Source organism: Syngnathus scovelli, chromosome 10, assembly GCF_024217435.2.
Source record: "Syngnathus scovelli strain Florida chromosome 10, RoL_Ssco_1.2, whole genome shotgun sequence".
Lineage (NCBI taxonomy): Eukaryota > Metazoa > Chordata > Actinopteri > Syngnathiformes > Syngnathidae > Syngnathus > Syngnathus scovelli.
Genome location: NC_090856.1, coordinates 6,052,334 through 6,068,870, shown reverse-complemented (window position 1 = coordinate 6,068,870; position 16,537 = coordinate 6,052,334). Strand labels below are relative to the sequence as shown.

Sequence of the window (16,537 nt, the reverse complement as noted above, 5' to 3'; positions counted from 1 at the left end):
CAAATTAGCATTTCTTATGCATTATTTGGACTCCATAATTCCACAAAACACATTTGAATATTTAGAGTGAAAAGTTGGAGAAATGTAATTGAACACTTTTTTTTTTTTTTTAATGGGTTTTGGGGTCTGGGGTTGACAATCAGACTGTCACCGACTGTCAGAACCCCCGGGGGGGGGGGGGGTGTTTGGGCCTGTCAGTCCACACGAGAAGATGCGTTGGACGCCGAGCGCCGGGGGAAGAGCCAACCCAGCCAACCCAGCCAACCCCCCGCCGCCTTGTGCAACACATCTTCTGTTCTGCGGTAAAGATGGCGGCGTCAGAGGGGGCGCGCAGTAGCCGGACCACGGCAACAGCATTTTGAAAAAAGCTCCACATTTCAGCAACACCTTCTCGTTCATCTTCTTCCTGGACGACGTGTGTTCCCCTGGAGTAAAGACGGTCGCTGTCACGCAGCGGGGGTGTTTTTTTTAAGGTTTAAAACCCGGGGGAGTTCTGGATTTCTGTGATTGCCGCTAAGAGCAGCTAGCTGTTTAGCCAAGCCAGCTAATACGCGATAGTTAGCGGTGAGAAGGAGGAGGGGGATTGAGGAACACTATTCTGCACGCACGCTCCTCCAGCGCAGGGGAATGTGAGCCGGAGGCGCACTGGGGGTTTGCTCGCTTTGTCCCGAACGTCCTTACGACAAACTACCGGGATGGGACAGCAGGTAGGCCGCGTCGGTGAGGGCACATCGACCGGACTGCAGCCGCCACAGCCCCACGCGTCCCAAGTGAAGGGGAACCGGGGGAGCGTCGCCGGGAGGAGACCCCGAGAACCCGGCTGTAACAGCGGCACACCACCGGGCAGGTCCGCTGCGATCAACGTGCCTGACCCGTCGATCAATATATTCACCAAGCATTCAGGTAAATACCTTAACAAGTGTTTGTTGGAAGTTGGCTTAATATTTCTTGCAACTTATTAGCATTGGCTAAGCAGGGTCGTGCTAGTTTGACGTTAGCGGAAATAATCTTGAGAAAATCTTCACTCTCTTTTTACTGATTCATCTTCCTTCCTATTGTTTGCTCAAATTTTACATTAAGATGACCTTGACGGGTATGTGATTTGAACAACACCGTAAGTTCGATCATGTGACCTGGCGATGCCTAATTTTCGTTGCCTCCGGCGTCGATTGTTATGATTTCCCTCTTGGATGCCATCATCTGATAGTCGCTTCGGTAAACAGTGATCCCTCGCCTCCGGAGGTTTCGTAGCGATTCCACCCCATTAACTTCATATAAGGACAATAAACGGGTGTTTTTGTCATGCTCACTTGCATCCTGTCTCTTTTCGTCTACTGTTACAGCACACTCAGCAAGATGAATGCATCGTTTGATTCACTGCTGAATAATTTAGGTCACCTTCTGTCGTGACAAGATTACGCTCATTCACTCGAGATTATTCCCAAGTAATTGTTTTTTTGCAATATCCCAACGTCTGTCCTCCTATTGAGGGGGATTAGTGGGATCACCGCTTTCTTAGATGTCATGAATTAGATGAGTTTTTTAAGAATAAACAGAGTATTTGTAAGCAATAAGGTTGGATTTACTGCGATTAACTTGGTGACCGGGTGTTCTGTACTACTTTCAAATTAGCAATTTAATTCCTTCCAAGATCAATATATTGTTGAATGAATATTTGTACAGGACATTTTTTGTTGAATAGCAATTTTTGTTATCTCATCTTGAACGAGGACAGTTTTTTTCAATGAACTTGGAATGTGTTGAGTTATGACAATGGTACCTTGGGCAGCTATTACGGTTATCATTATTCATCTGAATAAAAACTCAAGTCATGGAGATGACAGGATGCCTGCGAGCTAGTTTGGATGTTGTCATCTTAGTATTTTGACGCTTTTACTTTTGGTGTGACAATACAGGGAAGGCATCCTGCATTTCTAAACTCAACTTGCTATCAGTCGTGTTGTGGACAAGGACACACAGACAATGGGGACTTTTGGGAATGGATAGGATTTCCCGTCCCTGGCCGTATCAAAACTAAGCCCAAGAAGCACAGATTTACTGAGTGCAGGAGGAATATTCTGCTTTCTCATGCCGGGAAACAAGAGTGTCGTTTTTATAGAAGTCATACTGCCTGCCACTCTGCAAGGGAAGATTTTTGTCTTCAAAGTCTATAATAATAGAACAAGGAGAGAATGAGGACCAAAGTCTTTCACTGCTTATTAAAGTGCTCTCTCATTGAAATGCGCTGACAGTGATGAAGAATTGTTATTCTTCGTGAAAGGAGCTATTTGTTTTAATTCACTGCCTGAAGTGTCAAGTCTGTGTTTATGTCGATTAAAATAAATTATGTAGGTCTTATTTGATCCCTTTGGTGATTTGTCAAATTTGCTACAGAATTTCTTCCATCTTCTTTTTGTTGTTTAGAGTTGTTATAATGACTGCATGGCCTGATAGTCTTACAGTATTATGATGATGACCCTTCATTGTTATTATAAGCAATAGAGTTTTTATAGTAAACATGAATAAATACAAGATGTGGAATACTTCTCATAATTTCTTTTTTGTGCCAGTTTTTGAGGAACATTTGATTGTCTGTTGAGGTCACGCCCGTATGTTGCTGTCCAGTCCCTTTTGTGAATGTCGAGGGTCCATCTTGCATGCCGACGCTTCAAAACAGTCCAATGGACAGATAAGAAACAGGAAAGCTTTGCTATGAATCCCCTCATGCGCTACTGCGGTCGTGTTTTTCCCCCCCTCGGAATTCATTCATGACAAGGTGAGTCACTTCCTGTCTCGAACTCAGGTGTGCCGCAAGCAGACTCTCTCTCGAGACATTATTTATTCAACAGCTCTGACTTCCTCTACCTCAACAGACAGTCATGTGACCTGTGACGTCATAGTCAAGCCAAATTCTGAATATTTATTTTGGGATTTTATTTAATTTACTTGTAAATAATTTCTTGTCTTTTATTTACTCTGACATGATCTTAGACTTATAATAAATGTATATGTTGAAGCACTTTTATGTCCTGGCTAGACGACAATGCCTGGAGTCAGGATCCATGGACTTAAGCTGATTTGCATCAAGGGTGAAATAGGATTAGAGACAAATCCACTTTTGCTTTGACTGTGTGCTAGTAAAGCCTTAATAACCAGAGCAAGCCGCACAGCAGCCATAACATAATGTGTGAGAAATCCTATATTTAGCTACTGCAACTTGATTAGACCTCAATAAACCAAATTTGTCCAAAACGTGTTGGTCAGTAAGGCCTTGTGACTGCCGATATCCACCAGGAGGAGCCATGGCCGCACCTTCTCTTGGTGGATTAAAAAAAGGTTTTCTCACTAAGTAAGAATGTAGGTGTGATTGGTAGAGGTAAAAAGGTTTTGATGGGTTCATGTTTAAAAATTAGCAGACCTTACACTGATTTGATTGGCTATATCAGATTGGATACCTCAGTATGGAAAATTGAAATTGATTAAAATTTATTTAATCGATTTTTAACAGTTTAAATATGCATTGTTTAAAAAAAAAAATCGATTCACTGATCGAAAATGTACTCAAAATAATTAGTTCATTTTTGTTTTGGTAAAGTTAAAGAAGGAGAAAATACAGATATTAAAATAAAAACAAATTTTTGGTTTTAATATGAGGCAAAGGTTTTAAGGAATTGAATCAAAATTGGTTACTGAAAATCAAAAATCCAATCAGGCCTTAAATTAAATCCCAAATGATAAATGTGTTAAAATTCTTCAGTATAGGGCATCATTGTAGATCCTCACAGAAATTAGCTCTGTTTTGCATATAAATTATACTTTGCCAAATATTAAAAAGCCATCAGTTTTTTTTTTTTTTTTTTTTTTTAATGGAACGTTCTTGTCACAGCATGCTGCTTTACTGCATCGCTGCCTTGAGCTTTAGCGTCGGCTACCAGCCAAACTTCTTTAGTTCCCCAAAAACCGCAGTCTTTTAGTCCTTGGCTTGGACTCTCTTGCAGCTTATATCATTAAAGAGGCGGGATTAATTAGAACAGCGCGTGGTTGGCTGTACAGATGGTGAAACCATTCCATGCATCTGTCATCCTAAGAACACAAAATGTTTTCAACTTTAGAGAGAGCTCCACAGCCAAATTGCTGTAGTGGCTCGTGTTTAAGTAGCGGCTTCGCTACAAGGCTTAGCCGTGATGGTGCTGCGGAGGGGGGAAAAAAAATAGATAGTGTCGGAGAGGGCAAGTCCTGCTGCCAAGCCTGTTAAACATTGATTGGCTTCCAGGATCAGACCTCTGTTGCTGGCATTATCCTTGGCGTTTATCTTCTGGGTTGCAGGCTGGAGAGTTGGCTTGGAATTTCCATGTATAGTACACACATAGCAGATATTCAAGTTGTGTGTGTCCATATGTGTGTGTTTTTCTGGCAGATTTCCAGCAACCCCCTTGGCATGTAATGTGTTCTTTTGAGTTCAGTTGCACCGGAGTGGAAAATGGAGTACTGTGATATAAAAGTATTTCTGTCAGTGTTAGTGTGGAAGTCACACAATTCTGAATGTTGATGCCAAGCCATCTTTTTTCACTGCTGCCCTGTGGCACACTTTGGATATCTGGTCACATGGTTATCCAGTGACGGATAGACAAGCGGCATGAGTTTTACTTAAGGTCTCTGCGCTAGCTCTGGATTAGCGAGCCGTTAGCAAGGACATTAGCTTTGCTGGACTGATCTTAGGCTCATATGAATTTAACATTCAAACTGTACATAATTTTACAGCGGCTTATGATAATGTTACATACTCTTTTTAGGAAGAGAACCTTTGCCTTGTTTCTAATGAATACTCTATTATGTTGGTCATTATGGTGGTATTTGGAGAGCCAAATATTTTTGGGGGGTGGTACAGGTGTAAAATAAATAAATAGAAAATGAACTTCTGCCATAAAAAATATTCTGAAATGAAACGCAAGGTTTTCAAACACATCTGTTGAGGTGTACAACGATAATTGTCATTTGAACACACCTCATTACTCATGTTAGCAATTAGCATAGCATCTATAATCACGCTCTGAGGCTGTGGTGGGACATAAATGTTGCAGGGTCATCTTTGTCAGAACCTCCACAGTCCAGCATAATGTGTTCCATGACGCTGGCTGACTCCCACGTTTTTCTTTTTCCTCCACTTTCTCAGAGTGCTTCTTTAAATGTTTCAAAGCGTTCAAATGTTGAGGTTTTTGAAGCATCTGTGACCTCCATGCCTAAAAGTCCAAGGGTTTTATTTTAATCTTACTTCAGCTTTATCCTCTCTTGCTTGTAACAATCAAACTCCTTTCTGTCTTTGTCTGCCGCAGGAGCGCCTCGAGACAAATCTCGCTTACGTAATCTTTTGTGCATGTGGCGATCATTGTATCAGGTTTGACGATCGGCTTCCTGCAGGCAGGCAGCCATCTTTTGTCTACACCAATATGCACTGTAGAGTTATTCCTGGTGTCACGCTGCTTTGTTTTGTTGACTAGCAGCTAAAAATAATCACTTACCTACATAGTCATGAGCTGTAGTTTTGTTGTTTGAGGGTTTCCAAACTGTGGCACGCTTTCTAATTTCTGGACCTGGATTTGACACCTCTGCTAATCGGTCATACGAGCAGCTGCCGGATAGGTCCAAGTGAACGGTGTCACAAAATATCAGGGTCACCTCTGTTGGCTTCTTGGCGTGCCCCTTAAGTCGCCTTCTGGTAAACTCCACACAAAGCAGTTTCTTCAAGAGGGCGCATATGCTACGCTAACAACACACACACGCAACGTGACGACCAACTGCTCAATCAAGTAGATGTTACAGTGTTAGTGGCTTGAGTTTGGGCCAAATGAAAAAAAAAGCAACCTGCTCTATCGTATATTTGTCACATGAAGCATTGAAGCGATTTTGATGATTTCACAAAATTGAGTCGTGTATAATGTATGCAGTATTAATCTCATTAAAAAAAACATTCCTCGAAGTGAGTTTGATATTCAGCTATGTAAGAAGAGCGGCTATGACAGTTGGCTTAACGTCACATGCAGTTGTGTGTGCACACACACACGCACACACACACATTCACTCATTCATTCCCAGTGGGACAAGACCAGCCATCTGCTGTTGACTGCAGCTGTAGTCCGAGCCTCCAACTCCACACGCACATTCTAGCCCAGCTCCCATCTTTCCAACGTAACGTGACGATCCACCATAGTCCCCAGACTTCCACCGAAACATATGTCTCGGATCCTCCCACCCTCCCATGTGTCATCCCTCACATCACACGGGGCATCAGTCATGGCTCTCTCTGCTCCCCACGTGTATCAAAACGTGAATTGGATTCTTGCGCAATGTTTTGGTGGATAAACTTCATGGGTGAGGGTGAACTAGCTTTTTCAAACCCTTCGTATTTCTTCAATCAATACTTGGATTACCTACTTGGAGCCAGATTATAAAGCTCAAGGATGTACTGGGAACTATGGCTGAGCCAGATCGCGGCTAGTGCAGAACTGCAGTGCATGCTGGTCCAGAACAAAGGTGGGCATCTTCTGCGTGTTTTGAATTCATTGCGATGTTTAGGTGAGAAAAATATTTTTGGGTCATTTGTCTATCAACTATTATTATTTCCCCTCCAGCAATTCTGGATGAACAATAAAATCTGGCCTTTGTTTGGATGTTGATAGCTGACAATAGCAAAAATGTGGTGAAATACAGTAGATAGGTGTTCTGTCATGCGTCAGTTCATTTCATCATCCTCCTCTCCCACTCCCGCTGCAGCTGTCCTGACACGCAGCGGCTTTAGCAGCAGTTGTTCATCTCCGCTACTCATGTTCCGCTTCATCAATCGCAAGCTAGTCTTTGTGGGTGTGAGTTTTTCTTACCTACGTACATTATCACCGCGCTCCGGTCAGGTAGCGTCACTCTCATCCCAGCCCCTCCCTTTTTGCTCTCTTTAAATACGCACACGGTGCTAGCTCAGATCATACCTGACCTTAGGGGCGATTGCTTCAAGAGTCGTTTTGTCACGAGTAATGATTTTGAGGTGCCTGCAGGCAAACAGTTTTGAGGAAGACTGGGCGGCCCTTAGTGGCCAGAAACTTCACACTGGCTTTAGAGAGAGTCCTAGGCCTGGAGAAGCAGGTACACCAGCTTGATCAGGAAGATTTAGAGTCATCCCATATTTGCAACTTCAGCTGTCACATTTGATGTTTATTTCTTTTGACTAATTATTTCCCTTCTTTTTTGTCTTTCTTTTTGGTTATGCTTTTTCTCCAGAAGCTCTCCACAGGCCATTTGGGCTGGATTCTGCAGCCTTGACAGAAGCGGTACGCTGGAGCTCCAAAGAGAACCTCCTGGGGGCGGCCGAGAGCGACCCCAACCTGTTTGTTGCACTTTATGACTTTGTGGCCAGTGGGGACAACACACTCAGCATCACTAAAGGTAAACACACAAATGTATTTCAATGAAATGTACAGGACTGTCTCAGAAAATTAGAATATTGTGATAACGTTCTTTATTTTCTGTAATGCAATTAAAAAAACAAAAATTAAATGAATAAAGGCTTGCAATATTTCAGTTGATTTGGAATGAATCCAGAATGTATGACATTTTTGTTTTTGCATTACAGAAAATAAAAAAAACGTTATCACAATATTCTGAGACAGTCCTGTATATTGGATAAATCTAGGAAAATGAAATTTGCAGATTTTATTAGGTGCAGTTGCACGGTCACGTAAGATAAAAAAAAAAAAAAGATTAGAGTGCTCAGTTTACATTTTCAAAGAAGTTCACTTTAATCCCAAAAGATTGGCATAATTTAAAATATTTAAAATGACAATAGACTTTGTGAAATAACCGTTTCACAGTTTTGAGGTTAGGCGTTCCAAATTTAACGAATTACGGTGATGACATTTAGCCATGACGTGCTTAAAATCCTGTTCTGTAGAATATATCTGCATCATCAAAAAGGATTGTTGCTACGTGACGTGATGTTATACCAACACACGCCTCCCACACCTTTCCATGCAAGCACGTGTTGCAACACAATTGCATTACCTGGTAACTTCAAAAGAAACAGTTTCATGAGAAGCTTTACAGTTATACCATTGGAATGTTGTGTGGCAATAAAGCTATAGGTTGAGAAGAAATGTTGGGACACCTGGGCCATGACATGGAAAAGAAAATATGGAGATGATTTGGAATTTGACATCAACAGGTGGGTTACTTTGAGCAAGGAGGATTTGACCACAAGCACGAATTAGCTGCTCGGAGTCATCAACTCGAAAGTCCAAGGCGGGACTCAGTATTTCCAGTCCTGCAAAGGAAATTAAAGAATGGCGGAGTGGATATTCAAAGTAGTTCAGTCGGTAACGTAACAGCGGGCTTAGTCGTATTTATTTCCAACGATCATCATAATCTTAATTGTCTGCAACGGCCGTTTCCCGGACAGCTGGTTTTGGTGTGTGTGTAAATGATGCGTCATGTTCACTGTGACTCACCGGACAGTGTGCACGGTCCGGACGTTGAGCTTCTGTTTAATAATTGGAGGAACTCTCATAGGGCATGGAGCTCTTGGAATAATAATGGCGATGAACTCAAGGACTTCCTGCTGCACTGCATCATCGTGTGGCTTTACTTTAGTCAAAAAGAAAAAATATTGATTTTTTTTAAAACCCTGGCTCTTAGTAATATATATATATTTTTCTTTTTGCATATGTAAGTTGAGGTTGTTTATTTTCTGTCCAGGGAATAGGTAACTAGCCATGTTTGATGATTGAATCACGCCCTTCCTTGGTTTCGAGGAGCGCGTGCCTTTCCACTCCCTCACGTCTCCAGCTCTGACGTCAAGAGACAGACGGAGACGAGACGCCAAGTCAATACATGTCTGCTTCTGCCCGGCGCTTGCATGGCATCTTGGCGCTTATTATTGTTGCACAGCTTTTGATGTAGTTCAGTCACACTCGCAATCTGTTCAAACCGCTCCCGGTTTGTTTGTGTTGTAGTCGTGTCCATCAAAGCATCCTCATCCAACATTCTTGCCTGATGACAAGACTCCATGTTGAGTTCCTCCTTTTTATTTTATTTTTTTATGTAATTAGATTCAGTCTTATGGCTTTTTAATCCTGATTACACATCTTGACTATCTTCAGGGCGCATATAGCTGGTGGACTCAGTCATTTTGACCCATTTTTTCCTCCCACCAATATTACTTTAATCAGAAACTGATGTTTTCATTTAGTCTGCATTTATTTATTTTGTGTTCTCCTCCCATCCCAAGCTTCTTCTACAGCAAAACCCCAAATAATTCCTTTTGAGGTTTTATTTTCCTCTTAAGAGGTCATGATGTGAAAATATTCACAATTTGTAGAATTATTTGTCACACAGGAAGAACATTTCATCTTCTGTATGCCCAGGGGAGAAGCTGCGTGTGTTGGGCTACAACCAAAATGGAGAGTGGAGTGAAGTCCGTTCCAAGAACGGCCAGGGTTGGGTCCCTTCCAACTACATCACACCTGTCAACAGCCTGGAGAAGCACAGCTGGTACCACGGGCCCGTGTCACGCAGCGCCGCCGAGTACCTGCTCTCATCCCTCATCAACGGCAGCTTCCTTGTCCGAGAAAGCGAGAGCAGTCCCGGGCAGTTGTCCATTTCCCTCCGCTACGAGGGGAGAGTCTACCACTACCGGATCAACACTTCCTCGGATGGAAAGGTAGCATTAACTAGCCGGTGGTTAATATTTTAGATGATTCTGATTTCCCTTCCTCCGCCATTCAAGGTGTATGTGACATCCGAGAGCCGCTTCGCCACCCTGGCTGAGCTGGTCCACCACCACTCCACTGTAGCCGACGGCCTGGTCACCACACTGCATTACCCGGCACCCAAGTGCAACAAGCCCACCGTGTACGGCGTGTCGCCCATCCACGACAAGTGGGAGATGGAGCGCACTGATATCACCATGAAGCACAAGTTAGGTGGTGGCCAGTACGGCGAGGTGTACGTGGGCGTGTGGAAGAAGTACAACCTCACTGTCGCTGTCAAAACACTCAAGGTGAGAAGATCTCATACCTTGATTTCAATTTTATTATCTGCCAATGAGCAGAATTATGGTTGTAAGTCGCCACCTGCTGGTAGACTATAGTAATGCTGTCTCACTTTGCTCAATCCGGTCTAACTAAAATATTCACTCCTCTTAAAATTATTCTAACATGTCTCTCCTGCTTCTTTAATAACAGGAGGACACCATGGAAGTCGAGGAATTTTTGAAAGAGGCTGCTGTCATGAAGGAGGTTAAACATCCAAACCTAGTTCAGCTTCTTGGTCAGTATCTTGTCTAATTTTTACCAATTTCCATTCCCTGAAAAATATTAAAGTTACCTCTCCCACAGGTGTGTGTACGTTGGAGCCCCCATTTTACATAGTGACGGAGTACATGCCGCACGGCAACCTTCTGGACTACTTGAGAGACTGCGATAAGGAAGAAGTAAATGCTGTGGTTCTTCTCTACATGGCCACGCAGATCTCTTCCGCAATGGAATATTTGGAGAAAAAGAACTTCATCCACAGGTGAGAAGAAAGCACCAGATGCTATTCTGTGTGGATTCAAATGAAATATTACAATGGTTTCTGCTATCAGGGATCTCGCGGCGAGGAACTGCTTGGTCGGTGAGAATCACGTGGTGAAGGTAGCAGACTTCGGTCTGAGCAGGTTGATGACTGGTGACACCTACACTGCACACGCTGGGGCCAAGTTCCCCATCAAGTGGACTGCACCAGAAAGCCTCGCTTACAACACCTTCTCCATCAAGTCCGATGTGTGGGGTGAGTAACATGCACTCGTTCACGTCAATAATTCATCTCGCCGTACTCCTGCTCACATGGCTGATGATCCACTTTGTGTTACAGCGTTCGGAGTCCTGCTATGGGAAATAGCCACCTATGGCATGTCTCCATACCCAGGCATCGATCTGTCTCAGGTTTATGATCTTCTCGAGAAGGGCTACCGAATGGAACAGCCTGAGGGATGCCCGCCAAAGGTTTATGAACTCATGAGAGCATGTAAGTAGATTTTTTTTTGTCAAGTCATTGTGATTACGACTTGAACTCACTCTCATGATTTTTGTTTCTGCTAGGCTGGCAGTGGAGTCCGTTCGACCGGCCATCATTTGCGGAAATCCACCAAGCCTTTGAAACAATGTTCCATGACTCCAGCATCTCAGAAGGTAGCGTCTCGTCTTTTAAAACAAAGTTGTTGTTTTTTAACCTGAAAATTCTGACTTCAGATTGGTTGATATACTTGACCTTATTTTTCTATCTTTTGTTTTTTGTCTTCAGAGGTAGCGGAGGAGCTCTGTAAGACAGCATCCTCCGGTCACGGCAGTCCTCTGCACTCTTTCGACACTCCCTTATTGCCCTCCAAATCCCGCACTATCTTCAAGCACACGGAAAACAAGGAAAACATCGAGGGCGGGCTCGACGGGAGGCCAGACCACGGCACGCACGGTCCTTCAGGTACAGCTAGACACGCTTACCTCGCCACCAAGCAATCAGGTTCACCACATTACAGGCCAGCAACGGTTCCGGGTCACCTTGACGCCAAAAGCCATCTGCAGCGTCGCCAAGCCCGCCGCCTGAGGAGAAGGGCGGTCATTTTTCTCACCGATTGATCCCCTGTGCAACTTTCTGTCCATTCCCAAGTGTGCATTTTAGGCAATTAGTAATTTAGTTATGAGTTAAGGCATGTTGCTGAGCACAAATTGAAAATTTTTAAAATGTTCCATCTCAATGTTGATAATAAAATGTTGGTCCCGTGTGCTTGTCTGTGATGCATGATTGTCTTTCTGTCATTGTCCCTAAAAACTTTATTGACCCACCCTCAAGTTCATCAAAGCATTAATCATATTAAAAGAATAAACAAAACTGCTTGGAATTTTTTGCTGAGTGGTTAGCATGTTCGCTCCGACCTTCCTATAGTATGTGGAGTTAACATGTTCTCCCTAAAACTGAATTGTCCCTAAATGTAAATGACGCTTCACCTCTGACCCCAATGAGGACAAGTGCTATAGAAAATAAATCATTCCCAGGAAGAATCTAAAAAATTTTTTTTTTTTCTCCTCGTCTTTAGGTTGGACTTCTTTATTAGGAAGCGAAGGACGCTCAGGCAGTTCCCCGGCGCTGCCCAGAAAACAGCAACCCCGTGATAAATCTCCCGGGAGTCTTTTAGAGGACGCTCTGGACACAGGCACGTTCACCCGAGATCGCAAGACTAGCTTCTTCAGCTCCTTCATCAAGAAGAAGTCGTCGTCATCGTCTTCCTCCTCCTCCTCGCCGTCTTCCCAACACCAACAGAACCTCCCGACGCCTCCCAAAAGGAGCAGTTCCTTTCGGGAGATGGAAACGCAACCGCACAAGAAATATGAGCCCACTGCTGATTTCAGCCCCCCGCCTCCGCTACCGCAGTCGGACAGTTTAGGTGGCTTCTCCGCTTCCCCTTCTCATTCCCACGGCGAACCCGCCCAGACTCAATCGCGCTGCTGCGGGGCCGCATTTGGACAGAAACCCTCGAGCGGGGGAATTATCTCGCAGGTAACAAGCGGTAGCAGCTGGGGAGGACTCGCCGGATTTTTTACCCCCAGGCTTATCAAAAAGACCCTCGGGCTGCGGACAGGAAAGGCAGTCTGCTCAGGGGATGGTGGAAACATGGTTGGAGGGCCTAAACCCTTACCCAGGTCCAATTCTACCTCCTCAATGTCAGCCGGGTTGCCAGATCTGGAACGTATTGCTTTGACTTTACCCAGGAACCGCAGTGCTAAGACTCCTCTGGAGAGGACTGCTTCAACCACCTCCCAGCCAGAGAACGGGGCCACCACACGTGCTCCTGAAACTCTGCTCAGGAGGATGGATGAGGGGACCGCACAGATCAGGGAAAGACCCAAAGCCAAGCTGCTACCCCGGAGCGCTGCCGGAGGAGGGAGGGCGCCCGGAGTCGGAGGGGAAGTCGGTGAATCGGACAGTACGTCTCGGGTGAGGGAGGGTAGAGATGACGGCGGGGCAGGACTGGAAAGGCAGCAAAGCTGGTCGTCCCCCTCAAAGAGTTCAGCGGCGTCAACGTGCGCAGCAGGAGCACAAACGCACAACCACAAAGTTCCAGTTCTCATCTCCCCCACGTTGAAGAACAGCCCGGGCGACGTGCACCTCGTTGGATTGGACTCTCAGGGGAACCGCTTCAAACTGCTATCAGAGCACCAAGCCGACCGGGACAGGCCGCGACTGGTCAAACCCAAATGCGCCCCGCCTCCTCCGCCGACCTTTCGCGGCATACAACACTCCTACAGCAGCGAGGGAGAGGAGCAAGTAGCAGCAGGAGCGGTGGAAGTCAACGGAGATACTTTAAAAAGTCACAGGTCGGGCCGCTTGCCGGGTGGAACGACCACGAGCAGACCGTCAGTGCCACCGCCACAAGTGCCTCCTGCTACTAAAATGGCCAACGGGGCCTCACACTCCAAAGTGGCCCTGCGGCGAACCAGACAACCGTCGGAGAGGGTCCCGCTGGAGCGGATCAGCCGCGAGGCCCTCCTGGAGTGCGCCGAGTGCCTGAGCAGCGTCCTCCATACCAGCTCCGAAAGCCCCTCCAGCAGCCAAGTCCTGGACGCCGGCCACCAGCTGCTGGACTACTGCTCAGGTTACGTGGACTGCATCCCCCAGACGAGGAACAAGTTTGCCTTCCGTGAGGCGGTGGGAAAACTGGAGCTCAGCCTGCAGGAGCTGAGAGCCTCCTCCTCAGGTGGCGGAGGTCTGAACTGCTTGGGCTCCAATAGCGTACTGGACAACCTGCACAGCTGCATTAAAGAGATTAGCGATGTAGTCCAGAGGTAGCCGACGCTAACCGCCATCTTTAACCGTTTTGGGACATGACAACAATGTGTAAAGTACCTCAGAGAAATCACTACAAACTTGTCAGCTTTTTATTGTTTACAAGCAGTTGTTTCATAAAACGCCAGTGTGGACACTTCTTTTTTGGCTCCGTCTGACCTGTACATATTCTGACAACCGCCAAAACAAACGCCGTTCAAGTCCAAAAGGTGAAATGTTTGCCTCGCGCCGGCCATAATGGTGAAATGAATGTCGCCAGCACAGATTGTCGCTCTGCTTGTGTGTCAGTCTGTCGATTGTGTTCAGCCTTACTGACCTGTTTCATGAATGTGTGACTCATCGCTCGGGTGCGTTGTGTTTCTTCTTGGAGCATTTTGCATCGTGTCTAGCAACTGAGGGACCATTACTAATTATTGGAAGCCATTTTAACTAGCAGACAGGAAACAGCGTCAGCATTTTGTTGGTTTGATTTACAACATGGGATCTGTGTTTTATAATAGGGATATGCGTTTGACCTAATTTCCTTGATTGACTATGGTATCAATTAACTAATTGACTGCTGGGTGTTTTTAAAGGAGATTACTGGTTGATTGGTTTTCTCGATTTTGAAACTTCATTTATTTACATGGTGATTTTTTTTAATTTTTTTTTTTTTATTCACATTTGGCAGGATTGTTAACACCGTTGTCTGGTGTGTCAAATTTTAAAGAAATTTTCAATTTACATTCACTTTTAATGATTGTCTATCCCTATTTTAAAACAGTACAGTACTTGGGATTTAAGTACGGGTTATGAATATTATCTTAATACTCACAAATCAAGTCAATTGATCAACTTAACCACAAGATATGGAAAAAAAAATTGGTAAACTGTACATTATGGCGGTGTACACCATGGCCTTTTTCAGTGCTGAATTATAAAAAAAATGTAATTTCTCCTCAGTATTCAGAGAAAATGAATGTTTTTCGGCCTACAGTATGAATGAATTTCACCCCTGCCACATTCTCAACAGCATTTCAATGTTGATCTCTAGATGTCCTTCCTCACCGCATTTCATTCTTAAGAGGAGCACAGGGTAGCACACCACTAGGCCAATTGGGACAGCTTTTTTTTTTTTTTTTCTACTCCAAGTGTACTTGCATCTTATGGACAGTGCAGGACTCCGTGTAGCCTTTGTGGTCTCAGTGCCTCACGTCTGCAATTTATGAAACACAGATCAAACACACTGAGTGCTCATCACACTAATCACACAGTTGTAACTCTTTCTAGGCTAATCCACAGTCTGTCTCGAGCACATGAGCAATTTGTACATTATTTGGGTTAAAGAATGATTTCTAGAATGTCTATGTATGAACTTGAATTTTAATTTATTTTTGTTTTTATTATTATTAAAAGCACAGTGCTATTTTGGGAGGGAGTGGGCTGGGAGTTAATATTTGGGTTTTTTTCAAATCCAGAAAACAATTGATGTTGTCGTAACAGCAAGGCTGGCAAATTTGATCTGGCCCATTTCTAAAAACAGAATTTCTGAGTACTTTACTTTGAATTTAAAACACACACGCGCACCCTGATATGGCCCCTGATAGGACAAAGGGTCCCCAACCCTGTTTTAAACTGAGGCCTATCCATCTGCTTTCTGAATGTATTCTGAAGTCATCAAATGTTCATCAGCATGAATATCTCATCTCTTAAGGTGCCGTTACATTTATTTATTTTTTTCACAATTTGTAGTCCAAGCTGCTTGGCTACTTATTGAGCACAAGCTGCAAGAATTGTACATGTATGCACAAGTACGCAGAGAGCACGTTGTCTATTTGGGCTCACAGCTTAATGTACACTGGATAAGGCCTCGTACATTTCTAACATTTGCATGTGAAACACTGCAGGTCCATAACACATACATTTACATATACTGTGAGTCTCAAATTACAAGCGAAATGTCGTTTTTCTGTGATTCTTGGTGCCTTTTATGTGAGCAAATTTCTTTCAAGAATCGACAGCCTCATAAAAACATGCATGTGTCATATTTCTGTTGCTTTACGCATTTATTACTTATCCTGAGCTACTTCATTTTTCTGTCATTTTCCTCTATTGAGCTATTTTCTCATGTTTAATGATGGAGTGTCATCAAAGATGGAAATAAAATTGTCACCCCCCTTGAAATACATTGAAGTAACAGGGTCTATGAATAAATTGAGCTTTGTCTTCATATCTCATGCCTGAAACAATGCTGACATAATGTTCACTTTTCATTATTTTTTGTCGTTGCACTTGCCTTCATTGTTCTCATGTTTGTTTTCTTCCACACCTTTACTCCCTATCTTGGAAAGTGCTCTGCAGCTCATCTTTATACCAAAGTGTTTGAAGTGCAATGAAAGCCAACGCTCACAGTCAGAAACGCCATCATGGAGTATGTGAAACTACACATGCATTAAAAAAAAAAAATGTTAACGCATTTGTTTAAATGTACAAATTATATATTTGTTTTTTATTATTTAAAGCTCACATATATTACTGTGAAGTTTGCTTATCAGTGTTAAGTCTATTGTAAATAATAAAGATATTGATTAACATTGTATCACTGTTTTATTGGTCTTTTCACGTCAATATCAATATTTATTATGGGCAGATTTTTTATATTATTTTAATAAAACATTTATTTTACAAATATACT

At 43.7% G+C, this 16,537-nt stretch overlaps 1 protein-coding gene across 5 annotated transcripts; it reads left to right on the top strand.

Moving 5' to 3' along the window:
- The first annotated feature begins 298 nt into the window (after positions 1–298).
- abl2 (c-abl oncogene 2, non-receptor tyrosine kinase) lies at positions 299–16,441 on the top strand. Of its 5 annotated transcripts, none has more exons than XM_049719479.2 (11): positions 299–903; positions 7,273–7,434; positions 9,408–9,703; positions 9,770–10,042; positions 10,227–10,311; positions 10,380–10,557; positions 10,628–10,812; positions 10,897–11,049; positions 11,124–11,213; positions 11,326–11,502; positions 12,116–16,441. In XM_049719479.2, the coding sequence occupies exons 1-11, from the start codon at positions 696–698 to the stop codon at positions 13,864–13,866; spliced, it is 3,558 nt and encodes a 1,185-aa protein (XP_049575436.1). In that variant the 5' UTR covers positions 299–695; the 3' UTR covers positions 13,867–16,441. The 5 variants fall into 5 exon arrangements, with proteins under 5 accessions (XP_049575436.1, XP_049575461.1, XP_049575426.1 ...); XM_049719504.2 differs by having other exon boundaries at positions 11,326–11,533; positions 12,156–16,441; XM_049719469.2 differs by having other exon boundaries at positions 7,270–7,434.
- Positions 16,442–16,537: the final 96 nt, after the last annotated feature.

Excerpts from the sequence above, each read along its gene's own strand:
- abl2 (XM_049719469.2), top strand. The coding sequence starts at position 696 with ATGGGACAGCAGGTAGGCCGCGTCGGTGAGGGCACATCGACCGGACTG. Across the intron at positions 9,704-9,769 it reads ACACTTCCTCGGATGGAAAG|GTGTATGTGACATCCGAGAG; the intron begins GTAGCATTAACT and ends CCGCCATTCAAG. Across the intron at positions 11,503-12,115 it reads CGGCACGCACGGTCCTTCAG|GTTGGACTTCTTTATTAGGA; the intron begins GTACAGCTAGAC and ends CCTCGTCTTTAG.